Below are 25,510 nucleotides of genomic sequence, written 5' to 3'. Positions count from 1 at the left end.
AAGGATGCTAACCACTTATGAGAACAATTGCTAATCACTGTAAAAATATGTGCCAGCTCAGAAACTCTGATCATAACAACAGGCAGCTCCTTAGAACATACACAAAGCTGTGTTCATGTGGAGAAAAGAAGGAAGGGGAGGAGAATTTAAATAATTTCAGGAACAAATGATTGAAAACAATATACTTTGTAACCCAAACCCTTTTGATGGCTCTCACAGAACTGGCCCCGTTTCTCTGGCAGGGAAGGCCAGGGCCATTGGGCAGGCATTCCTGTGTCTGGGACATCCCTGGCATCACAAGCACCTCAGAGATCCCTGCAGTTTGATCAGGACATTCTCTGGTTCTTCTTCAGTATATGTAAACCCACTTTGTCCTCTCTCTCCCTGCTGACAGGTAAAGGAACCTCAAAACTTGGGGAGTACTTCCTTCATGAATTTCCAGAGAAAAAAGGCACCAGGTCAGCACGAGCTTACCCAGGCCATTATGTAGACCTTGAAAAGGAGTTGCTCAAAAGTGTAGACACTCCCTGACCTTCTGTTTTGCTGGCTAGTGATCAGGACAACCTTCACAGCTATATAATATAACACTGGTGAACTTTTGTCTGCAGCCCTTGATTTGCAGCCGTTCTGTTACATGAGATCAAACAAAAAGTTGTTCTTGGGCCAATTTGTACTGCTTATGTTATATAAATATTTTTCTCTGTATTAATTTCTGCTTATTTCCTAGAAAAAAACCGAGCATGCTAAGAAAACAAACAACAGGACAGCATTTTAGTGACATTCATGTGTAGCCCTTTTGGGGAAAAGCATTGTGTATTATTTCTGATCTGGACTGGTGACTACAATCCCATGACATCACATTTTAAAATGGCTATGATCCACCTACTGATAATGCCAAAGAAAAACTGGCTGATTTTTTTTAGGAAGGAAGCTGGCACAAAGTTGTTTCACAAGGTGAAACAACTGCCTGAGGCTCATTATCTACATGCAGAAAAGCCCAGTTTCAAAGGGAAATCTGTTACTTAATATTTTCTTAGCTGTCACTTCCAAAACTGTTTAAATTAGTGCATTTGGCTTTTAGCTGATCAGATCTGATGGGCATACAGGTGGCATTTCTCCTTTTCTTTGTCTCCTTTCCTTTGTCTCCTTTCCCGTTTTTCTTTTTTTTTTTTAGACTTCTAATTTCATATTGTTTTTATTTCTGTTTCTTTCCCCTCATTTTCTCCCTCAGCTTGCTTTCTCAGCCCATCTCATAGGTCTTTCCCCTTTTTTCTGTCTTGCATAGCTTTGTCTTCTTATGATTGATTTCTCATCCCTGAAGCCATCCTACACACTCTGTCTGCCCCAGCCGCCCTCCTTCTAGTTCTTTGGCGTACCTTTCCCTCTTTTTTCCTTAACCCTCTTCCATCTTTGTTAACTTCCTCTAGTGTGTTACTGACAATACGTTGACTTTTTGTCAGCAGAGCAGTCACGGCTGTTGGTTCTCAGCTGACAAACTAACCTGTGAGTGAACACAGAAAGGTAAAAGCAGAAAGACAGCAATGACGGAAACTCTCATTAATACCCACATCATCCCATGACTGAAAAAAATACCCCCAGAAAACTATTTATTTGTGTCCATGGTGTCACTGTTTCCCTCACATTTTTTTCCATCTCTGTCCCTAAGCTACTGTAGGGAATCTGGGCTTCTCCTGCTTTCCCTTCCTTGCCCACCTTGGGACAAGAAAAGCGCAAAGGTGATACCTTCATTCTTCTAAGTCAGCAGTATGATTTTATTTTTAAATATAGCCTCTGTGCAAAGCTACTTGCTACTTTCTGGTTGGTATACTATGTCTTCTTGTGCCCTTTCCCACTATAGTTTACCCTGCTGAAATTGCTTCCATCTTGCTTAAGGTTCTCTAAAACTTCTTCTGCGAAACGGACCACACTTGCTTGGTCTCCGTTTTGTCCTAATTATAAACCTAAATGCAGAGTGGTGACATATTCTATTCCTCTTTTAGCCACACGCTTCCATAAACGCTGACAAGCGTGATAAATAGCTTTCAGCTCCGTAATTTAAATTGCTGCTGTATTTACAGCAGAACGCCAGTAGATGGCAAAATTCCACCTTATTTTTCAGCCGACAGGGTCTGGTTTGACAGGACTGTGAAAAGGCGAACATACCTTTTTTTTCTTTCCCCTTTCTTTCCCCAAAGCCACCAAGACAGTACACTAAACATGATCGTATTTTGCTTGTCAGAATTTGCCAGATTACTTCACCACCCTATATTCCCCGGTCCAAGGACGTTGAATTTGATGGCTACTGCGTTAGGCACAAAAACTGCACTGCCTCTCTGCTACGTTCACTGTTGCCAGTTTTGCTTTGTTTTTTCTCCTCGGAAGTTTAAAACACGTAAAGCCGCGACACACTGTAAATGGATTTCACTGTATAAAAACTGTAAGCCAAGTCACTAATGTTTCAACGCTGCCCGACTGTCACAACGCTCTGTGCTTGGCACGCCTGGGTTTTCCCTCCTCGCGGCTCTGGAAGCGCATTCCCACTGCACACGCGGGCATCGGACCCCTTCATAAAACTAACAAGCGAGACGGGTCGCCTCTAGGCGCGGCCTAGAGGACCCGGCCGACGCCTGGGAGACCGCGCTCCCGCCCGCGCTTCCCCTCAGCCGCCCGCGCTTCCCCTCAGCCCGCCCGCGAGCCTGCGCGAGGCAGAGGCGCATGCGCGGCGGAGGGGCGGCGAGCGGCTGACGTCGGGGCGCGCGGCGGGGGCTCGCGTGCCGCCGGCGGACGGAGCGGCCCGGCCCGGCGCGGCGCGGCCCGGCGCGGCCCCCCCCCCCCCCCCCCCTCAGGGCGGCGATGGCGGCCGCCGGCGGCGGCTCGGGTGCGCCCGTGGAGGCGCCCGCCGCCGCTACCACCGCCGCCGCCGCTACCACCGCCGCCGCCGCTGCTACCGCCGCCGCCGCGGCGGAGGCCGGCGCGGTGCTGCAGCGCGAGCCGCTGTACAACTGGCAGGCCACCAAGGGCTCGCTGCGGGAGCGCTTCGCCTTCCTCTTCTCCAACGAGCTCCTCAGCGACGTGCACTTCGTGGTGGGCAAGGGCAGCCCCCGCGGCGGGGGCGGGGGGGCGCCCCCCGGGCCCGGCCAGCAGCGCATCCCCGCCCACCGCTTCGTCCTGGCGGCCGGCAGCGCCGTCTTCGACGCGATGTTCAACGGCGGCATGGCCACCACCTCGGCCGAGATCGAGCTGCCCGACGTGGAGCCCGCCGCCTTCCTGGCGCTCCTGAGGTCAGGCCGCGGCGGGGCCGGGGCGGGCGGTCCCGGGCGCGGTGGGGGCTCCTGGGCCGGGGGCACCGCGCCGCGGGGCGGGGGGGCGGGCCTCCCCGCCCGCCGGGTCCGGCTGGGCCGGGCCGGGCCGTGGGGCCCCGCTCGGCCGCTGGTGTCGTTTCCTCGCTCCGCGGCCCCTCCTGGCTGCCGTCCCCAGGGAGCCCTTCCTTTCCCGTGGGCCTGTCCGTGGAGGGAGATGCAGAGAAAACGCGTAACCACCTTGCGGGCCGGCACGCAAGGTCAAACCGCCCCGCGAACACCCTTTGGTTCCGTCTTGCTCTTTCCCCTGCATCCTTTTTGCCGAGGGAAGCGCCTTGATTTTAGGGCAGCCGATTGTCCATTCAGAAAAGTACTTTGGTAGTGGTGGGGGTCTGGTTTGGCTTTTTGATTCCGTGGAGTTTTTTTAAGATGGTGGGAATTAGTGGTTGCTCTGAGTGTTGCAACTCTCCATCCACCTTCTAATAATGACTAAGAAAGGACAGAGGCTGTTGTACCAAGCTTTTCCTTTCATTTGATACTTACTTTGAAATTGTATTCATCTTACTGTTAGCTTTTCTTTTTCAGCAGTGGTAATAAATTGTTGTATCTTTTTAGCAGAGGCATAGCCATTGTAATCACACTTATTTCAGACACTTTTGGGTGGACAGTGAACATGCAGCAGAAGGCAGTAACTGATTTTTACACACAAACCACCCAAGGGAGACCATGAGTGCAGTGATGGCAAAAAGTATGTAAAATAGGTTAGTGATTTCTAATTTGGGTGCAAGAGGATCTGCTACTTCTCATGCTCACAAAACTGATGAGCTGATCTACCATTGCTTTTTACTCACTGTAGTCGTAAATAAAACTTATGGTGTTCATAGAAACAATTACTGATCATTTCTTTGTGCATCGGGCTGTGGTGTCGTAATATGACTAAACTGCTTAACCTTAAGGTTTTTCTCAAAGAAACTCCTCTGTTAGGCAAAACCTTTATAAAATATATGAAACAGATTTCTGTAATGAACGTTTGGGAAACAAGTAGTATTATTGCCTGGAAAAAATATATAGTGTCTTGAGGCTTTCTGTAATGGGAAAAGCTCCAAAGTCTTAGCAACTTTCTCTGTGTTTTGAGGCCTAACAGATAAGAACAGTGAGAAGAAGAGTCACCTAGTCTTTTTAGTAATCATGGACACAGAAGTTGCAGCAACTGATTTGAAAAAAAAAAAAAACAACAAACCACCATGCAGCAGCAGTGATGTCTCTCTGTTGCCATTAGCAAATGAACTGTATTTATTTTGTGGATGCTTGGCAAAGAGAGAGTGGCAAAGTGAAGAGTTTGTGTAGCAGAGTGGGAGATAGAGGGAAGTGTCAAGCAAAATGGTTTCAAAGGTTAAAAGTAGATGACTGTGCACATACATGTGTTTGTCTATATATATGTGGAAAAAACACTGGACAATGAAAAGTGAATCTAGTGAGAGAAGTTTGGGTAAAAATATGAACACGGAAACAGGAGAGTTCTAAGATAAGAAGGATGGTATTTGAAAACTGTAGAAGTGAATGAAGAGATGTTGTTAGAAGCAAACAAAAGCCATCTTGTGTTGGTAGAGCTGCTAGTACGTAATGGCCAGGGGACTTACGTAAGTAAACTGATTATACTTGTATCTTGTCTAAATATCACCAGGCTGATGAACTGCTGAAACATCTCAGGTTTGATGTCGTCTTTGGTATGAAATTCATGGCAGCTTTTTAGGACATTGTTCGATATTATATATATTTTTTTATCTTACATTGGAATAAATATACAGTGCAACACCTTCTTAAAAACATATCTAAGGAGAACTTCTATAATACAGACCAGTACTGGACTTCTTCCACGCTCATATACACTGTTTGTTAAGTATACCAACTGTAAGACAACCTGGGTTTTTTTCCTGGTGTTGGCCAGAAGGGGCAAGAATTATACCTTGCACTGTTGGTCTCTCTTATCTATCGTTAGTAAATTGGTCAGATAATAATGGTTGCCTTTTATAGGACCTTTCTTTAATCTTTGCAAGGGCCAATTTCAGGTGTATTGGCTAGAAATTATGTTGGGATCTTTGAATGCACATAGCAAATGAACATCAAGGTAAAGGAAACGTTTAAGTGATGCAAAAACTTTTAGGGATAATTTACTAATCATTTAATGTTCCACAGCTCATTTCCATTTTATTTACTCACGTGGTTTGTTAGGTCCTATCTGTAGTTGATGTGTTTCATAAAGATCTACTGACAAATGCTACTTGTAAATTAAAGCCAAAGGAAAAGATTTTCTGATGAAAAACTTTCCGATTCTCTTAAAAAATTAGTTCCATCTGTATCTGTGCAGTAAAGCTGAGTGTCATTTCTCTGTCTTATGATGTCAACTTTCATCAGTGTTAATGTTCCATCACAAAGTAGATGGTAGTTCAAGAATTATGTTTATGGTGAAGAAAAAACTAGTTAGAAATTGAACTATTAAAACATCTGATAGTCACCAAGTTAATGTGACATCTGTTTTTTGAATTTTCTTTTGGGTGTATTCACACACAATTTAAAATCGGCTCGGTTGTTACCTTTTTCTGACAGGGGACTCTAAACTGATAAATTTGTAGAGTTAAAGTATTTAAAAATAATGACCTGAAACTTTTAATTAATAGTACCACTGCAATTTCAGTAATGCATTTTAGGGTTTCTTTTTTCCCCTAGAGAAAGTTGGGTAGTCCTCCTTGTCTGTGGGCTAAAATCTTAACTGTAAAGATGGGAAAAGGGGAGCCTTTTAAAATTGGCTGGGGAAGGGGAGAGAACTTTCTTAGAAGACAATTGGCCGAGCTCAAAGGCTTAGAAATGACTGTGGTGTGTGTTTTGGATTATCATCCCGTATTCCTCTTGCCTGAAGAGTTTTTGAGCATGAGACAGAGGAGTTTTTTTAAAAGCAGCTGACTACTTCAGTAGTTTGACAGATTAAATCCTTAAGAGCTGAAATAATATCGAAGTCACAAAGTTTGAATCTGCATCCCAGTTAAACAGTGCTTTTTTTCCCCTGTGTTTCTGTCTGTACAAATTGAATAGCAGTGATCAAGAAAATTAAAGTTGTCTTAGTAGGATTCTGCTTTAAGTTTTCTTTTTTGTTGTTGTTTTTAATAAGATTTTTTAAAATTTCATTCACATTTTACAGTAATTTAATGTGTCCTTTGATCATAGTATAAAGGAAGGTGACGACATGGTACAAATTTAGCAGTTCATCTTCCAAATGTCTTTGCAGAGGACTTTGGCGAGCAGTAAATAAAGGGGTAATCATGACTAACTGGAAGAAGATTCCTGTGTGCTTTTATAATGGTGAAAGTATTTCAGCTGTTGGGAAGATGCTAAGACTAGAGGAGAAAGAAGTGCTAAGCTGAGAGGAAAGAAAAGTGGCATAAAATGTATGAGAGGCTTATGTAAACAAATGATCAAGTGGTCACTTGGAAAAATTGTTTGTTCTGGTCACTGAAAGTGTTCTCCCACTATGCAGATACACACACACCATCCTGGATGACAATAAAATTAGTCAATATCTAAAGAGCAGGTTGTTTCTGTAAGTCTGTGGAAGGGAAGGAGAGGAGGGAAGGGGGGGGGGGGGGGAGAATAAGTGATCTTGAGCCCCACTGAGTTAAGTGGAGGAGGAACAGTGGTATAAATATAAAGGTGTGCTAGTTCAGGCATGCCATGAATGGGAGAGTTAACACAGAGACAGAGCTCTTGGCACATGAGCAGAGGGATTTTTAGAGAGAAGACACACCTAGAGTTCCTCTTTTATGAGTAGATGAATACATCATGATCATCCATCCATATACTTCAGGGAAATAGGATTATACAACATCCTAGAGCAATGTACTTTATCACCGGTTTTCATAGTTTTTACAGCTACCTTTTAACTTCACAAATTCACACTTTTTAGTATTTGCAGAAGACTACTGTTTGGCTTTGAAAATCCCAGAAAAGTATTGGCATTGTCAAAAACTTGAAGTATTAAACACGAAAAACTGATTGTGTGACTTTCGACACTTCCTGGATGCCCCATCCCTGGAAGTGTTCAAGGCCAGGTTGGATGGGGCTTTGAGCGACCTGGTCTAGTGGAAGGTGTCCCTGCCCATGGCAGGGGGTTGGAACTAGGTGATCTTTAAGGTCCCTTCCAACCCAAACCATTCTGTGATTCTGTGATGCTTGTCATGATTTTTCTCAGTTTCAAAGTATGTAACTATGTGTTCTGTAACTATGAGTTGTTAGGCCCTGGGGTGATCAATGTCTACAAACAGATAATGAGGTCAATAGTGCCCAGTAACTCCATGCAACTCACCACCTCTCCTGTCCTGAGTGAATACCATAACAGATGGAGCCCAAAGTTGTAGACCAAATGAACTCAATGAACATTTTATGGATATTTATGTACATTTTACAGACATTTTATGGGGGAGGGGGTGGTTAATGAGGATGTGTTGCGACAGTGTGGGACCTGAGCATGATGTAAATGGTACACCGTAAAGGGTGGCGAATGTGCTGGATTTGGCTGGGATAGAGTTAAATTCTTTAGAGTAGCTTGCATGGGGCTATGTTTTGGATTTGTGCTGAAAATAGTGTTCATAACACACTGATGTTTTAGTTAGTGCTTGAGATGCTGTGCAAATTGTAGTTGTCAGAACTTCAGTCAATTAATCCTGTTAGTTTATCATTGACCCACTTTCAGTTGGGAGTGACTCTTAATGTATATCCAGCCATACAGCAGCGGAGGGATTGGAACATGGAGCCTCAAACGTGTCCTCCGTGGGATGAAAAGGCATCCTGTAGCTCAGGGAACTCGCATGAATGAAAAATGTGCATGTATGTGCACTGTTGCCACATTTGAATTCCTGTCATTTGGCCATGTGATTGGTTTTTGATCATATGAGGAAACAGCCTGCAAAATTTCTGGGAAAGCAAGGGTCAGAAAACTGCAGTTTGGGACTGCACCCTGGTTCTTAAGAAGGTGCAGTAGAAAGTGAACCACAAGCCAGATAAGCTCCTCTGGTGTGTCAGTTCGTTGGCTTCAGATTGGACACACTTTAGGAATAAAATCATAATCATGTTCCAAAAACAACTTGGTGATTTTTTAAATTTTTTTTTTTTACGATTAGGTAAAATTAATTTATAATGTAGTTTGCATGGTAGTGCTGGGTTTTTTACACCCTGTTAATGATCACCTGTTCTGTGATTTGGACTCCAAGCTCCTATAAAGTCATACAAAGAAGGTTAAGGCATTTTAAACAGTTTTTTTTAAAAATCTTAGAACCAAATCTAAATGCACTATTCTAGTGCTTTAATGAACTAATTGTCAATTTGGTACACCAAACTGTACTTATGAGATCTTAGTTTCTTAAAAGTAAATTTGTCAGTGATTATGACTGGCAAGTCACCCCATCATTTTCATCAACAAATAATAGTTTATAGCTTTCATAAATCAGTTCCAAATGAACTGTATGAAACTTTTACTAAAAAAAAAAGTTAGGATTTAATTAAACTCATTCTTTCTAAAAGCTGTTTGATGTAAATCCAGTTTAACAAATTAATTTAGAGCATCATTCACATTTCCTAAGTGCCATGAAAGCTGGCCATTTGAATAGATTGGAGTATTGTAATGGTAAATATGTACATGTTGCTAAGTGGCAGCAAATTTAATGTTGAATGCCATGTTTAGTTGTGTGTTAGCAATTACCAAGAATGAGAGTTCTCTTGGAATATAAGAAATACAAACAGTGAAGAATTTTAGTTGAAACTTTACTTGGGTTTCTATCGCTTAGATCTCCCCACATTGCAAACAAGTTTGAGTCCATTACTTTCAAAAGTTTCTTCTGTTAAATACAAACTGCTTATTGTTACATTTAAAAACCCTTCTAAGCACACCTTCCGTCTCTACATGTTGCTTGTCATTCATTTCCAGGAGGTTCTGAAAAAAATATTAAAAAATATAAAGAAAAGGTTTGGTCTTCATTGTGGAATTTCTGCATTTGCTAATGTGCCGTGGTTTATTATGTTTAATCACCTGTGTGTTGAGGACAAATGTATTTTTGTAAATCACAGGCTATTCTTGATTATTATCTGAAAAACTGATTAAATATTACTAAGATTATCTTCAATGTCACCTTTAAGAAAAGTTATTTTTAAAAAGTCACGTTTTCCATACAGAACCTTAAATTAAATCTTATCTTGTCTGGTCTCGAATAACAGCTGCTCAGGAAACAGGTTTTTTTCCTGGTTTTGGTGGAGGCTTCTGTCTTTTGGTTCACAGCTTGTGCTAAAATCTCAACCAATCATCTAGCCTCAAACAGTGGAGGCAAGCCAGAGTGGTTTGCTATGGCAGGAACAGAAGAGTCAAGGTCATCTGCTAGAATATTACTCCCTTTCTTCTCCTCTGAACATTACAGAATGGTAATTTTGACATAAGATGTTACCACAGTGTAAGTCCTTGACACTATTCTCCTCATGGTGGGGAAGCTGGTGTGCACTGTCAGTAAATTAAGTTCAGTAATATAGCCATAGAGGGTTATGTATTGATATTTAGAAATACAGCTCTTCCTAGTGAATCAAAAGCACATGCATTCATTCATATGTTAAGTAATTCTGCAGCTCAGCTGTTGTTTACAGTTCAGTAGCTATGTATAACTAGTACAGCCAAATCAGTCTTAGGGAGTAATACATATTTAAAACAAATGTATGCCATTAGGTTAACGTAATATTCTTTCTTCAACCCTTCAACTAGCTTATTAATTTGTAAAAATGCTACATGGTCAACTGTCGCATGTTCACAGTGCAAATCTTTGACCTGTTTTCTAAAGGCAAAGAGACCGTTATGTTGTGCTTGACTGCCCCACTCAAGATACATTTTTATGGATGTGTATTTGTGTATTGATTTCTAGGTTTCTTTATTCAGATGAAGTTCAAATTGGTCCAGAAACAGTCATGACTACTTTATACACTGCTAAAAAGTATGCAGTCCCAGCCCTGGAAGCACATTGTGTAGATTTTCTAACAAAGCACCTCCGAGCAGATAATGCCTTTATGCTGCTTACTCAAGTAGGTAAATTTAAGCTTAGTTTTGATTTACTAGGAAAATCAGTATTTGGAGGGAAATGACTAAATATTACTTCACAGGGGGGTTGCTCTCACGTAGTCTAATTTATGTATGAAAATATCTGTTGCTCTGTTAGCATTTTTACAGACTTAGCTTCTTATTAATGTGGAGGAAAGGCATCTTTCTTTTCTTTCTTTTATTTTTTCTCTCCCCCCCCCCCCCTTTTCTTTTTTACTATGCAATGGACTGGGACATTTCAAATGGAGCCAGTTTATTCTACAGTGTATTTCCATGGATCTTTTAATTGTCTTTTGTTAAGACTGTGCTTCAGTTCACTATAGTGGATTTGATATGTACTTTTTTTACTTATATTGCCAAAACTACAAACATAAGCATGAAGGAAAACTTGCATGTAGTGAATTCTCCTTAATTATGTACTGTTTTGAGAATATACGTGCTTTTTAGGGTATAAACACAAAAAGCACTTAGACAAATAAACCTATTTTAATTTAGATGTATACTATGGTAAAAATACTTGCTTTTTAAGATTAGTGGTTTGTCAACTTTATGCTTAAGAAGTTTTTCTTTACCTTTTTAGGCTCGTTTGTTTGATGAACCTCAGCTTGCTAGTCTTTGTCTTGACACAATAGACAAAAGTACCATGGATGCAATAAGTGCAGAAGGCTTTACTGACATTGATATAGGTAAGTTACTTTGTGTGTTCTAAGCATTAAACTTCTGAAGGAAATTGTAGGGCACAAAAAGGCTTGCTACAGTAACCCAGGATAGTTTGCTTCCCCCATCTGAGCATGCAGAGTCCCAAGCACATGTTACCTCCTTGTCAGGGTAACGTGGCGTAGTTCACTTTTCCCCTCATCTGCACCCACCTTTGCACAGGCGCCAACACAATGTCCAGCTGCAGATCTCGGAATTTGGACAACAGCACCTGCATTACATCAGTGAGTTTACTAATGAGCAAAACAGGATATTGCATATGTATGAAATGTTAATCAGTGCAAGTTTTGTTATCCACCCCTGCAGTGCTTTCCTTTGAGCTTCACTTCCAAGCAGGGTTCCACTGCGTTGAGTCCCCATTTGATTAGTGTCAGTGTCCCGGGGCACCCACCGTGGCAACACTATAAGCTTTCATTAGAGCCAAAGTTTTCACTCACTGAATGTTGTGCCTCATCCCTGAGCGATCCACACCTGTTTTTCGTATGTAACAGGAATCATACTGTTTTGTTGCTGCGTGGTACTTCTCTATTCAGAGTTGCACAGATCAGGTACAATATATGAAATCTGTTTAAAAAAAAATCTAAACTGCTGGTTTCTATGTTTCATCTTTTATGAAAGGTAGCTGCTGCAAATTTTCTTACTTAATTTCATTGTTACTATATGTGTCTAAGTCAAATTCAGCTGGAGTCTGTGAAAAACTCAGACTGAGGAAAGGTATTCCAGCTGCTTAAAGAAATTGTAAAGTCATTGTTAACTCATGTTCAGACTGAGTGTTCATTTCTGCTCTTGATAAGTCCCAATCTGGTTTGACTTTCCAATATGATATTTTCTATGACTTCAAACATCCCTTGCTTATATTCAGGGCATTTAAAAATTCCCAAAGAAGACAGAAGATTCAGAATATGAAAACACTTTTTTTTTTCAGGCTTGTGTTCTGTGATAAACTCAGAATTTTTGCATACCTTTTATTCATAAAATGCCAGAACAAGTCAGAAATACAGGAAAGCTTGCTTTTGTAAAACACATGAGAGTACCTTGCCTCACATCCTGTGTTCCACCTTCAAGCTTTGCGGGTGGCAAATACGTCAATGTTTAAGATTACTTTCATGTATCTTTAAACTGGTTTTGTGTGCACCACTGCTGCTTGTGTTTATAGTAGATCCAGATTGGCAGGTGGCTACTCAGATGAGAATATGACATGTCATCATGAGTAACTTGGTTTTTTTAGTAGTGTTCATTCACCACTTGGTCACTTCCAGTTTTGATCTTGCCCTAGCCATGGAAATTCCTTAGGATACTGGTTGCCACTACATAGATTATATATAGTCACACTCTTAGGAATCCAGAAGAAAGTTCATATGCTGTCTTCATAGCACGAAAATTATTTTTTTTAGTTTGGGGTCTATACAACATTGGGAGATTTCTTTATACATAAGATGTCTTAAGATGAATGTTATTCGTGTTACTTAACATTTTAAGCGTACTGAATGTGTAGCACTGTTACTGGTTTGGATGAAAACTGATCTAATCTGTTAACTTTTTTTCTTTAGACACATTATGTGCAGTTCTAGAAAGAGATACCCTTAGTATTCGAGAAAGTAGACTCTTTGGAGCTGTTGTTCGCTGGGCAGAAGCAGAATGTCAAAGACAACAACTGCCTGTGACATTTGGAAACAAACAAAAAGTCCTTGGCAGAGCTCTTTCCTTAATCCGTTTTCCATTAATGACTATTGAAGAGTTTGCAGCAGGTGAGTTTGGGGGTTCTTTGTCTTACTGTTAGACCATATCTCTGCACTGTTCACCTGTGAGTGTTGAGATGCTTAACACTCTATTCTGTTATTACTATCGTACTAATAAAAGTTGTGATGCACAAATGAAAGCAAAACATGCTGCAGAATATGCTCTGGCCATTGGAAAATATTATTGTCATCTTCAGTTTGCAAATATGTGTGGTGTAAATACAACAGTTGGAGTAATTCTTCAAATCATCTTAGAAGTTTTTTCTTTTCACAGGCCCTGCTCAGTCTGGAATCTTGTCAGATCGGGAAGTAGTAAATCTCTTTCTGCATTTTACTGTCAATCCTAAACCTAAAGTAGATTATATTGACCGACCAAGATGTTGCCTTAGAGGAAAAGAATGCAGCATTAACAGGTTCCAGCAAGTGGAGAGTCGCTGGGGCTACAGTGGAACAAGTGATCGGATTAGGTATGGCTTTTGAAAGTATTTGGAGGAGAGAGAGAAGTGTGGGAAGAAAGGGAACATATTACTCAACTTTGTCTTCTTGTCATAAGTTACAGTAACAAACATACTGGTTCTGTTGGGGCATGTTTGATCTTTTCCTTTTTTTTAAAATAACTTAGGCTGTTGCACACGTAAAATATAAAGTAGCAAAGAACAAAGTTCAGGAGGATTGGGTGCATTCTAGAGTGATTGGGTGTTAGCTGCATATTTCTTTTTAAAATACCAACTCTTGATCTGTTTTTATTTTGGAGATATTCAAAAGAATCTGGTTGTTTTGTTTAGCGATACTGAATATATTGGGATTAGCAAAGCTTTAACCTATTAAGCTGATACCTTACAAAGCATTTTTCTTACTATAGAAATCTAAATATAAAGTGTTATTAAAAAAAATAAATGTCATTTTCAGGTTACTTCCCTACTCTTCAGTGGGAGTCTTTCCTACTTGACTGGGAATAAGCTAACACACCCATCACAGTTGTTTAAATTCCTTTCTTGGCTTGTGTCTTACTAGGTTCACAGTTAATAGAAGAATTTCCATAGTGGGATTTGGATTATATGGATCTATTCATGGACCCACAGACTATCAAGTTAATATACAGGTACAGTATATTCTGTTTAGATAGGCTTATGCAGGAACTGCACTTGTAGTACTTGCAAGAGGTTTCGTGTATATTTGGGTAGGAGCAATTGATAGGCCAGGAATCTAACCTGTGTTTTGTCCCAACAGTGGTCATAAGCGGACGACTAGGGAAGAGTAAGAACAGTATGAAACTTTCCTCCCTTTCTGCTGTATTCTCCTGTCCTTCAATCATTTTCAGTATAGGTGTTTTCCAAGACCAGTTTGGTTTTTCTGTTTAGTAGGTCCTGGTGAATCTTTCTTCAGGCTACTTATCCAGTCTAACCTTGAATTCCTCCTGTAAGCTTTCTGCAGAGGAATTTAATAGCTTTGTAATCTGTTCAGTTGTGCACAAAGTCTGTCCTTTAATAAAGTTTCTAGTAATTCAGGAAAGAGATCTTGGATTTGTCATCAACAGCTCTCAAATCAGTGACAAAACATGCAGTGACTGTCATTGGGAAGATAACAAAAACAAGATAAAAGGTGACATTGTGTTGCTGTATGAAAGCCAAGTATGCCCACATCTTGAGTATTGTGTGCGGTTCCCAATCTCACACAGTAGAATTAGAAGGTAGAGAAAAGGGTAATTAAAATTATTAAGGGGATAGAGCTGCTGCTTTATGAAGGCAGACTAAAAAGTCTAGGACTCTTCTGTTTGTAGGGGAGAAGGCTGTGGGGAGGTGCAAGCAATGCTTCTGAAATCATGAGGGCAATGGATAAGGTAAATGCAGAACTGTTATTCACCAAGCCCCAGAATATTAGAACTAGGAGACTCTTACCGATACTAGCAGAAGATCAAAACAGATGAGTGGGGGTTTTTTTTAATGCAGAGGATACTAAACATTCTGCCACAAGAAGCAGATCCCCTGTTTTGAGTTTGGTGGCATTTGAACATGTTGATTCATCAATAGGAGATCCACTAGAAGATTCTGGAAGGAACAGAAGGGGGATGTGCATTGTAGCACCCCCAGTAGAACAGTTGTGGATGCTGGGGGAGTGGACAGGAGAGCCCAGACTTGTGTGATAACCCTCAGCAACATCTTCTCTTGCCACTGTGAGAGCATATTGGACCATTTGTCTGACCCGATTGGGTATTTATTACATTCTTGGCTTGCCTGGTATACCTGTTGGGGCATAGAGGCTTGTCCTTTCCCAGAGCTTTTTGGAAAGATTGACATCTTGTTTGCTACTGACTCAGTCTTAGGCAGAAGGTTGTATATTACTGTTACCATTAACTTCTTCTGTAAAGTTGCTTCAATTTTAGGTTTGGTGTAAACTTGTGCCAGCATGGGAATCTCCCCAGTTTCTTCTGCTGGTAAATGATTTATTTGTATTGCTGTTCTCCAGGCTCCTACGTGAAGGCCTTATCCTGCTACTACTCTTCTTATATCTTCATGCTGTTTAGCCCACCAGAGAGTCTATAGGGCTTTTTGCTACTGCTGTGTTAAAACAATGATTTAACATTGGTTTTGATGCTTTCAGATAGCTGTTCCTAAACCTTTTGGCCTGCTAAATTGTATTTTTTACATTTTAATCTGTCAGTTTGAACCTTTCTATTTCAATCTGGACACAACTTCATATTACTACAGGATGCCCTTTTTTGTTTGTTTATTTCCAGTAATAGCCTTTTGCTGATCAGCCATGCCAGCTTTTTTCCCCTTTTCTCAAGCCTTTCCTAATAGGTGATATGTACTGATACTGTACTTGGGCATGTGATGTCCTTCAGTAGTCTGCATGCTTCTTATAAAGATTTGATGTTCTTAATTGCTCCTTTTAGCTTCTTTTGAATAAGGTTCCTCATTTTTCTCTTTTTGAAATTTAGCACAGCTGTGGTGGATTTGCTTTTGTTGCTCACGTGGGAGTGTTGACTCTTAAGTGTATTATGAACACTGTTACATAGTGTTTCCATTATGAAATTTTGAATCTGATCCTGCTCATCACTCAGTACCAAATCAAGGGTTGCGTTTCTTCCTACTGAGCAATTGGTTAGCAAGCTCATGAAATGGCCAGTGATAGCATCTAAAAATGTCACCCCTGCTTCATGTCCTGATATGACATTTGCCCTGTCTGAGCGGGTAATTGAAGACACCACTAAAATTGTATTTCCTGCTCTTGTAACCTGTTTGATCTCTCTTAGCATGTTGTGGTCAGGATTGTCTTTTAGTAATACTGATCCAGCACTATATTTTTTCCTTTTTAAGTACGGAATTTCGGTCCATTTGAATTCTCTTTCTTATTGAGATTAGTTTTGATTTGATTCTAAGCTTTCTAACAAGGTATTAGCATTCTGTGACTGGCAGTTTTACTCTGTGCTGTGTATTTCATAACCTGGTACTGTTGCATCACATTGATTTATTAGGTGTGTGGCAAATTTTGTGAAAGAAAGAATCTGTGACGTCATTTAGGGACAGAAATTCCATTGTCTCTATCTTGTTTCATAGACTTCTAGCATGTGCTGGAACTGCTGTTTCGGTTAATTTCTGGGCATCCTATTTAAATGACAGTTTATTTGTCTTCTGCTTCCTATTTGATGATTACTATTCTTTGACCATCCTGTACTTAAGGATAGGAATTTTGTGTCTGTCTCTTAATTAGAAAATGTTGTGTTATGATATTCCAAACAGAATGTATCTCAGATGAGGTTTTGAAGGAATTTGGTGGCTTTTCCACATTCCTCAATTTAAAAGCTCTCTTGCAAATTTCTCTGTTTGAAATGCCATCAGTTTGGTTTTCTCAAACTATACATCTGTGTAAATGAGTAGCATAGTGCACTAGACTGGATCTTTAGAACAAAAGAGTTGGTACGGAGGACCTAGCAGCTATACTATACATATTTGGGGATTTTTACTTTGCACTAGCTGTTGTTTGATCCTCTCAGCTAAATTCCTGTTAGCAGATGAGAGCATTTAGTGTGCTCCCTCAGCATGTTTGCTGGATTTATTTTATCTCAAAAGAGTTTAGTTCTTGCAAGGCAAACCAAAGCATATTAAATGGGAATGATCAAGAGATTCACTTGAAAAACATGCTTCTTATCCAAACTGAAAGGCTAATGTACCTTTATGGTTCAGATGAAGGCCATCCATCTTATACAGGTTCTCTTTATTCTGGAACTATCCCCAATTCCTCATGAATCTGAAACTTTCTTGTCACAATGGTTTTCAGACAGGTATGTAAGTCCTGTGTTTCTACCATTCTTCTTGGACCTGCATCAGTACTAGCAGAGCTTCAGAGAGTAAAACATTTAATGCTTGTCTTAAAATACTGCTAACGTATATTGCAAATACATCTTTTATGTGAAAGGGGCTTAGGACTTCAGCATTATAATTGTTAATATTTCTATTGATTGTGGCTGGGAAAAAAAATTGGAGCACATTTTGCCTAGAATAGGGCTTCATCTCATATATGCAATGTTAAAAATTATATGGCAATTTAATAATAAAATATTAAAATTGATAGGATTCTTGTTAGCGCAGTAATAATGAGAAGTGTTCATGTTACTCTAAAGCTCTAATATCCAACTTCTGCAAGAGGTGTTCGGCAGCATGGATCAGAATTGCTATCCAAAATGAGAAGTGAGGTATCTGCTATTACTACATCTTAGCTAGTGATTCCTATTCATCATTAAAATTGAAGGCAAGAGAAATAATATGTAGTCTGAGTGTAATTTTTATACTGAAGCTAGAATAGAAATAAATTGTATAAAACATTGCGTCGCAAGTTGTTGTTTTCTTTTAAGAATGTATCATTGACTGCTTACATTATCTGTAAAAACTTGTTTTCTGAATTAGTCACGGCCAGCAAACGTGCTTCCCTCGTGGGCTGTGTAGGTGTCCGAAGATCAGCAAATCCAAGTACAAGATTATATGTAGTATATGAAAGTCAGAAGCTAACGGTCTAAGAGCTGTTCTTCATCTCCCAAGCAAAGACTATAGCCTGGTTGGAGCAGTGTTGAATCTAGCCCACAGATTGGACAGCCTGTGTAAAACTTGCAAGCCATCATTTGGCATGCTGCTGGGTCAACCCTAATGGTATCAGGAAATTACACGTACTTTCCAGTTCTGAGATTGCACTATCCTTGCAATTAAACTGGGTGGAGTAGGCAAGTGTTTGCTTGTAATCTTCTAACATGCATACAATAAGAATCTTTCTCAAGCTTGTAAACCTAAAAATACTGTTTTCATGTTTTTGTACAGATAATTGATTATGAGAAGAATCAAACACTAGGACAAAATGATACTGGATTTAGTTGTGATGGAACAGCCAGTACATTCAGAGTTATGTTCAAAGAACCTATAGAGATTTTGCCAACAGTTTGCTACACAGCTTGTGCAACGTTGAAAGTAAGAATGCCTAACTGTACAGAAGAAAATGTTATTTTGATGCAAATGTTGTTCTTTTATCTGTCTTCTGATGGGAAAGTGTCTCCTAGATCTTGAATTTGTTTTAAGTTTAGCACTAAAGAAGGATGTAGTTAAACTGCACAGTAACTTGTAAGACTGCTACCTCTCTTCTGTGCCACAGCACGGAATCCAAAACTGGATCCTTTGTGCCTTCCCACTTTCTGGCTTGATGTAAGAGTTAGAGTGAATCCTCATGGAAGTCACTGGTTCTGTGTGGGCAAAAGCACTATGTAGAATATCTAATCTGGCAGCTCTCTATCAAAATACAAGTTTGATTTCTTTTATCAAGGGTATTCTAACCACTGACTAGAGTCAAGAAAACAGAAAGCTTTTTTTTTAATCACTTTTTATATACTAGTGCTGAAATACAGGAAAGAATTATTTGTTCTGGGAAAGTCTGCCCTTAATGTTATGGACAAATTTATTTATTCAATGTTTTCTCAAAAATCTTTTAATATTCTTTTAAATATAATCCCCTACACAGAAATCAGAGTTGAGTGGGTTGGAAAAAAATGTTGCACATTAAAAGAAGCTGAGGCAGGGAACTAAGTGAAAATATAGACAAGCGGTAGGAGAAGGAGAAATACTAGAAAACATTTATTCTTTACTAGTTGGATAAAATCAAGTGGTTTAAATCTGCTGTCAGAAACTCTTTCTATGTTATTTAGACATAGGGCACTTCTGTTGTCTGTGATTTTGTATATAACTTCTATGATGTGGGTACAGAAATTTTATACTACTAAAATAACCTGTCAGTAGTGTTTGAACTTCAACATTTTATGGGTCTTGCTGCCCACTTCCATTCAGTTGCTAATCTCTTCTGACGTTTTTCAGGGTCCTGATTCCCATTATGGGACAAAAGGTTTGAAGAAAGTGATCCACGAATCTCCTACTGCTAGCAAAACATGCTTTGTCTTTTATAGTTCACCAGGTAACAACAATGGTACATCAATAGAAGACGGACAGATACCAGAAATAATATTTTATACGTAATTTCACATGACCATTTTGAATGTGTCAGTGTATCAGTGGACTTCAGCTCACTATTGGCGGCAGTTAAAAAATTCTGTGAAATGACATGAATGTGTGAGGAGTAACTTGTTTGAGAGGTACCAGAAAAGCTACTTTCTCTGCATTGTTATTGGCAGAATGTAATTTGGCTTTTCCTCTTAAGGAAATGTCAAGTGGAATAAGTACTCTGTATATTGAAGATTGTTTTAAATAGTATCTTGTGATTAATTGCTTTGTATTTTCACCCCTTGATTTCTCATGTAGTAAAATTCATTTTTTGAACTGGAAAATCCTTACTCAGTATGAACTTACTGCGTACGTTTTCCCCAACTTGTCCTAAAAAGACAGTAAAGCTGCTGCTGTGGTCCGAGCTTACACTTCTTCCCAAACTGACCTTGGAATGACCCTATGGACATGAATTGCTACTGTATGTTTTTTTGAAATACATCGGCAAAGCTGGATTCATGTTGCTATCATCTTGACTTTTTGGATGAGCCGTGGAGAATTAATGGACTTGGCACTGCAGACAGCATCTGCAGCTGCACCGAAGAAATACTAAGTCAAATTCAGCAACACACAGATCTTTTCCAGAATATCTTTTAATTCAGAAGGGCTGTTTTGGAACATAGAGCCGGTTATGGAAATAGCCACTGTATATACAGCTGTGCCTGTAAGAAAATGTATAATGTGAAAATGAGAATACGAGACTTGTAATGATGTTATTTTATCATTGGAACTGAGGATTATTTGTGTGCAACTACTTTTACAGCTTGCATACGCTAATTTGATGCAACTGATGTATGTATATAGTATTCAGCGTCTTGCAATATGTACTGTGTAGTAGTAGAATGTCTCCATGTACAAAATCCTGTACCCTTCCCCCAGATTGTACCGAAGTCATAATTCGAGAACACAGGAGGGAAAAAACCAAACTAAACCTCTTTTCTCTTCCCTACTTTCTCTTTAAATGCCCGCCCCGGTGCAGGCCGTGCACGTCTTGCGTCTCAAAACAGAGCCTTTAGAAGAAGCCCTGTACGTCAACCCCCCTGCTCTGTAGGAATCTTGACCCGCGCCCTCTTCTCCCCCCCGCCCCGGGCGCAGGTTTTTCATTCGGTCAAGACACGCAAAGCGTTGCTCTAACGCGGCGGGGGGGTGGGTGCGAGCCGGCAGCCGGGGCTGGGCGTTGGAGGGCTGGGCATTCCGGTCCCGCCGCGGTCTCCGCCGGGAGAAGCCCGTGGGGGCAGGAGCAGCCCCGGCCGCAGGGTGCGCCGGGGGGCCGCCGCCCTGGCGGCGCGGACCCGCCCCGCCCCGCCCCGCCTCTCCCCGTGGCGCGCCGGGCCCCGCCCTCCCCGCGCCGCTCCGCCGGGGCGGCGGTCTCACCCGCGGCGGCGGCGGCGGAGCGCGCAGGCGCGGCCGGGGCGGAGCCTGGCGCCCGGCGCCGCGGGGGCGGGGCTAGCCGGTGTTGCCGGAAGGGCCGCGCCGCGCTATGCTGGCCCTCGCCGGCTTCCGTCGGCCGCTGGCGGCGGCGGCGGCGCGGAGCGGCGGCGGGGCGGCCATGCCCCGAAAGGTGCAGGGCGGGGAGGTCCGCGGCGGGGGTGGCGGGCAGGTGGCGCCCGCGGTGACCGCGCCTCTTCCTCTGTTTCAGGGAAAAGCGGCCGGGAAGGGGCCCGCGGGACCGGGCGCCGCCGCGGGACCGGTGGCGGCGGCGGGCGAGGGCTGCGTGAGGGTGGCGGTTCGCGCCAAGCCCGGCTCCCGGTGCAGCGCCGTCACAGGTGGGGCCCTCCCCGCCTACCCCGCGCCCGGGACGCGGCGCTGCCGGCCGGGAGGCGGGACCTCGGGAGAGGCTGCCCGGCGGTGTGCCGGGCCGGGGACGCGGGGCGAGGCGAGGCGAGGCGGGAGGGCGGCGTGCGGGGCTGGCCGGCCTCCCGCGCCGCGGCCGCCGCCTCCGGGGAGCGGGGCGGGGGAGCCGCTGTCTCTGACTGCGCCTCCTCGGGAGTTCTGCCGCTTACCTCTGGCCTCTGAGCTGTAAAAGAAAACCCCCAAAGTAACACTAATAATAAAAAACCCCCGAGCCCGGAGCGCCAGGAAGCTAGCGAAAGTAGTCGTTTCCCGCTTTGCTCCAGCCGGGAGCCGCTCGCCGGCGCTCCCCGAGGTAACGCTAGGTGGAGCGGTGAGCGCGGCGCAACTTGTCCCCAACCGCTTTTTTGGAGGGGGGCTGGGGCCAGCGCGGTCGCTCAGCGCTTGGGCGTGACGCGTGGGGTTTTGTGCACGCTGTGTGTGTCCCGAGAGGTCCTGCGGGTCTCTTTGAGCTGTGACGGTTCCATCTAATAAGGCGTGCTCTCCCTCTACAGATCGGGACTTGCTTATGTACAAATTAGAACTGCTTTTTCTACGGACGCGTGTATGAGACTAACGTGGTGGACCGTGGCAGAGTATCCAGGCTCAGTTGGCAACGCGAGGAAAATTTTGATGATGGCGTAGCAATCTGGGCAGGCTTATTTATCGTGGGTTTTTTTCGGTGGGGTCACCGGATTCGCATTATGCTGCGAGACGCCGAGCTGGGCTACGCCTGCATCAGAGGGAGAGGGGCTCAGAGCAGGGCCCTGCCTTTGTGAAAACCGGCTGTTCGCAGCTGCGCTCTGACACGGGTCTGAAGGCTTCGTCCTTCTCCGTGTCAGAAGGTGATCTTTGTTTGTAGTGGCTAACAGCTGTAACTTGAGGGACTTAGTGAAGTGTAGAAATGCCATTACCTGCTAACCTATAAGTTTCTTCGGTTTTAAATTGAAATGCTTTTGAAAGCGTAAGCATTCATTTTTAGGAGACAATAACTAGATGTTTTGAATATTTTGAGCATAAATTCCTTAAAATATTTGTTATAGATGTGACAGCTGAGGCAGTAGGTGTAGCTATTGCTGCACCTCCATCAGAAGGGGAGGCAAACGCAGAGCTGTGTCGCTACCTCTCTAAGGTGCTAGAAGTGAAGAAGAGTGAAGTTATTTTAGAGAAGGTACTTCTTTTTTGTTTTTTTCCCTTTCAGTCTTGCCCTACTACAGTTTAAATTCAAGATTTTTAAACTCACTCATTGAGTACAGGGAGCTGATCTCCAAGTTCAGTCCAAAAGACACTTCAAAGGTGTTTAGCTGAGTTAATGGAATGATTCATTGAGAACAAACATAGTGTAGGAAGAATCAAAGCTGACCTTGAGCTCTTTAATCAGAATAGTTCTCATCATGATGCATTTTCCAAATTTGTGTGGTTCGTGTTTTCTGTGTTCTTCAAAGATTCTCTTGTTTTCATGTCAAATGCAGTTCACAAAATCTGTGCTTTGCAGAGAATGTGCATTTTATTAATAACTTTTAATTCATTTTTTTAAGTAACTTCTGTATTTGAGTGAAAATTTTATGACAATTAACCGTTATATATAAGTAAGAGCATATATAAGCACTCGGATTATAGCTGGGCCTCAAGAGTTTCTTTGTATTAGAATTTACATGTCTTGACTTTGGTGAGTGGAAACTCTTTGTTTTATTCATTGCACTGAATAAATAATTTGTTTTATTAATTCATTGTACTTACAGTCAGTCCTTCCAGCAGTGTTCATTTATAGTTTAGGAACATAAGAGCCTAATGAAAAATTGTGCTATTTATTTTTGTCTGTTGGTTTAATGTAGTAGTTGTAGAAGTCTGTTAAAGGATAGTGGTAAATGGCAACAGGATCAATGAATTGAGCACTGTGTTGCCAAAAGGTAGAGATGTGAAGGTTTGAGTTTTGTTTTTCCTGAATCATGGCCAAACTGCTTCATTCGTTTATCAACATTTTACAGATAACACTGTTTTCCTACCTTGAAGGGATGTTCAGGTTTAACTATATTATTCTCATAAGTGCTAAGCAGAGGTGAACATAAAAGGGGCCAGTGTTGTCTGACCTTGACTCAGTTGTTCTGAGCTACGGTGTCCACATAATTACATGCTAGTGTTTGTTTTTCATAAGCCACTATTTGTTCTCAGTCAAGCATTTTGATAAAGTCTGTATTTTACCTGTGGCTTAGATTTTTCCATCCCGATCTGCTAGGTGTGAACAGCAAGTGATTTTTTGGTACTGGTTGCTCTCTGACGTGCTACTTGCTTTATGATAAGTGCTAACATTAACAAAACCAATTCAAGTTGGGAAATTGGTGGGAAATCATCCAGTATAAAACTGAGGTTACCAGATTTCTATGCAAGGGCCTTGATTTTCATCATCAGCTGGCTAGACTGCTTCAAAAATCTGTTTTTAATTTTAAATTTCATGCTGTATTTCTGTGTAGTAGAGTTAAGGACTTTCTCCTCCTTGAGGATGTCCCTTGTGGGCTTTTCAAACTTTTTGCCAAGCTGCAGATTAACAAGCAACTTGTTTCTCATGGTTTACTGAATACTAGCAAAGTTGTGTCTTCAGGCAATACGAAATGAAGTTGCAAGTTTGCCAGTTGCTATGTAAAATAGCCTTTTTTTCAGTAATGCAAAAACAGGTCAATATTTCAAGTAACTGCTGTATGAATCTGAGTGTCTTATGGGTTATATACGAAGTGATTTCATTTAGTTGATGTTATCAACCTGAGAACTCAGCTTAAGAGTAACTAATACTCTGTGGGAGACAACTCTGAAGAAAGATCAGAAAGTTATCAAATATACATACATATAAACACACCCACTTTTTAAAAACAAAAATGCAGATTAGTTGGAGTCTTGCTTCTGGATGACACAAGTCAGTTATGGAAACTTATCACTGCTTGCTTTTTGTTCTAGCCTATAAAAAGAATATCAATTCAGGGCATGCTCTGGGAGCTGTATCCAATTTTAAAAGGAGAGTAGATAAGATGTTGTTTTCCACCTTTCAAATAACTGGAAAGGACATTGATGAGCTATCTCTTACTGCTGTTAATTCTTCATACCCACACTTTAAGAATTATTTTTAAAGTATCTGATATGTTGTCATTACAGTGAGATTATTTTGGAATGTGTATTTAGTGATGATTCTCTGAAAAATGTTTTTTTATGTGTGTCTAAACCAGGGTGGTAAATCACGTGACAAAGTGGTGAAGATTTTGGTATCGATGACACCAGATGAGATTTTAGAAAAACTGAAAAAAGAAGCTTCCAGTTGATGTAGAACAAGAGTGGGAGATGGGACAATGCATCTTGGTAAATAGACTGATATTCTTTCTTGTGTAAATCTAGTCCTGTTGAGAATGTGGGTAATGACTAGGGAAGGATACTTCTTCTCCCTGCCCCTCCTTGTTAATATAGCTGCTGTATAGTTGAAGTTTTTTGTGTAGGTTTGGTTAGAAAAACTCATCTTTACAGAGGCTCTGTGCCTGCTTCTGTCACTACAGACTTTTTTCCCCCTCTGGAGAGTTTCATGTTGGTGAATTTGTCCTCTTTGCTGGTCCCTAAACAAATGGTTTAGAAAACTTGTTTCTTAGTGAAACAAACTGTGGTTAACAAAGTGAAAGGCTTGGAGTGACAGGCTTCAGTGTGAAAAGTGGTACAAAAGGATGAGTCTGGATGGTAAAGACCCTAGAATAATGTTCTCTTCAATATCTAGTGGCAGTTACTGGATGCAGTTTTGCACTATGTGCACATATGTACATCTAAAATAAATTTATTTGAAGCCAATATACTGTTGTTGATCACACAGGCAAGCTAAAAGCACAATCACCTGAACAACTGAAAGAAAACCAGAAGTTTGCAGTATGAAAAACTGACCCAGAACCTGGTAATTGCATACACGGTGTCACTTCGTAATAGTCTGTAATTAGTTTCCTGAAGAGTAGAGATACAGTCATGTATCTTCGCCAAATGTAATGACTGTTTTTAATAAAAAGGGCAAAAAGTATTATCAAACTTTGTTTTGTGTTTATGTTTTTAACAAAAAAATTGTTTCCTAGAAGTCACTTATTAGAATGTTATTTTTAAACTTTTTTGCAATCTTTCCTTGGTTTAAAAATGAGTAATATTCCAACCCATAGAGAACCAAGCAGAGTCATTTGTAGAGTGGAACAAGAAGTCTGAAACAAAATGGGCAACTACACTCCACTCTCAGGGCTAATGAAAAGAAGACTT

At 41.5% G+C, this 25,510-nt stretch overlaps 2 protein-coding genes across 3 annotated transcripts; both read left to right on the top strand.

Annotated features, from left to right (window-relative positions):
- The first annotated feature begins 2,810 nt into the window (after window positions 1-2,810).
- On the top strand, window positions 2,811-20,363 carry BTBD1 (BTB domain containing 1). Its single transcript, XM_069798359.1, has 8 exons — window positions 2,811-3,281; window positions 10,250-10,406; window positions 11,003-11,108; window positions 12,690-12,887; window positions 13,153-13,345; window positions 13,893-13,980; window positions 18,191-18,337; window positions 19,232-20,363. Exons 1-8 carry the CDS (start codon window positions 2,854-2,856, stop codon window positions 19,388-19,390), a joined length of 1,476 nt encoding a protein of 491 aa, XP_069654460.1. The 5' UTR covers window positions 2,811-2,853; the 3' UTR covers window positions 19,391-20,363.
- Window positions 20,364-20,819: 456 nt separating this feature from the next.
- C12H15orf40 (chromosome 12 C15orf40 homolog) lies at window positions 20,820-25,291 on the top strand. 2 transcript variants are annotated; one of them, XR_011327097.1, is made up of 5 exons: window positions 20,820-20,975; window positions 21,054-21,180; window positions 22,288-22,415; window positions 24,460-24,615; window positions 25,086-25,291. XR_011327097.1 is itself a non-coding variant. In XM_069798358.1 (5 exons), exons 1-4 carry the CDS (start codon window positions 20,895-20,897, stop codon window positions 24,550-24,552), a joined length of 429 nt encoding a protein of 142 aa, XP_069654459.1. In that variant the 5' UTR covers window positions 20,821-20,894; the 3' UTR covers window positions 24,553-24,589; window positions 25,086-25,291. The 2 variants fall into 2 exon arrangements, 1 of the variants encoding a protein (XP_069654459.1); XM_069798358.1 differs by having other exon boundaries at window positions 20,821-20,975; window positions 24,460-24,589.
- The last annotated feature ends 219 nt before the right edge of the window (window positions 25,292-25,510 follow it).

Source organism: Haliaeetus albicilla, chromosome 12 (assembly GCF_947461875.1).
Source record: "Haliaeetus albicilla chromosome 12, bHalAlb1.1, whole genome shotgun sequence".
NCBI classification, from domain to species: domain Eukaryota; kingdom Metazoa; phylum Chordata; class Aves; order Accipitriformes; family Accipitridae; genus Haliaeetus; species Haliaeetus albicilla.
Note: the sequence above shows the minus strand (reverse complement) of the source record. Positions and strands in the feature narration are given on the sequence as shown.

Coding starts and splice junctions, on each gene's coding strand:
- BTBD1 (XM_069798359.1), top strand. CDS start 2,854: ATGGCGGCCGCCGGCGGCGGCTCGGGTGCGCCCGTGGAGGCGCCCGCC. Junction 10,407..11,002: donor CCTTTATGCTGCTTACTCAA/GTAGGTAAATTT, acceptor TTACCTTTTTAG/GCTCGTTTGTTTGATGAACC. Junction 12,888..13,152: donor TATTGAAGAGTTTGCAGCAG/GTGAGTTTGGGG, acceptor TTCTTTTCACAG/GCCCTGCTCAGTCTGGAATC.
- C12H15orf40 (XM_069798358.1), top strand. CDS start 20,895: ATGCTGGCCCTCGCCGGCTTCCGTCGGCCGCTGGCGGCGGCGGCGGCG. Junction 20,976..21,053: donor GGGCGGCCATGCCCCGAAAG/GTGCAGGGCGGG, acceptor CCTCTGTTTCAG/GGAAAAGCGGCCGGGAAGGG. Junction 22,416..24,459: donor GTGAAGTTATTTTAGAGAAG/GTACTTCTTTTT, acceptor TGTCTAAACCAG/GGTGGTAAATCACGTGACAA.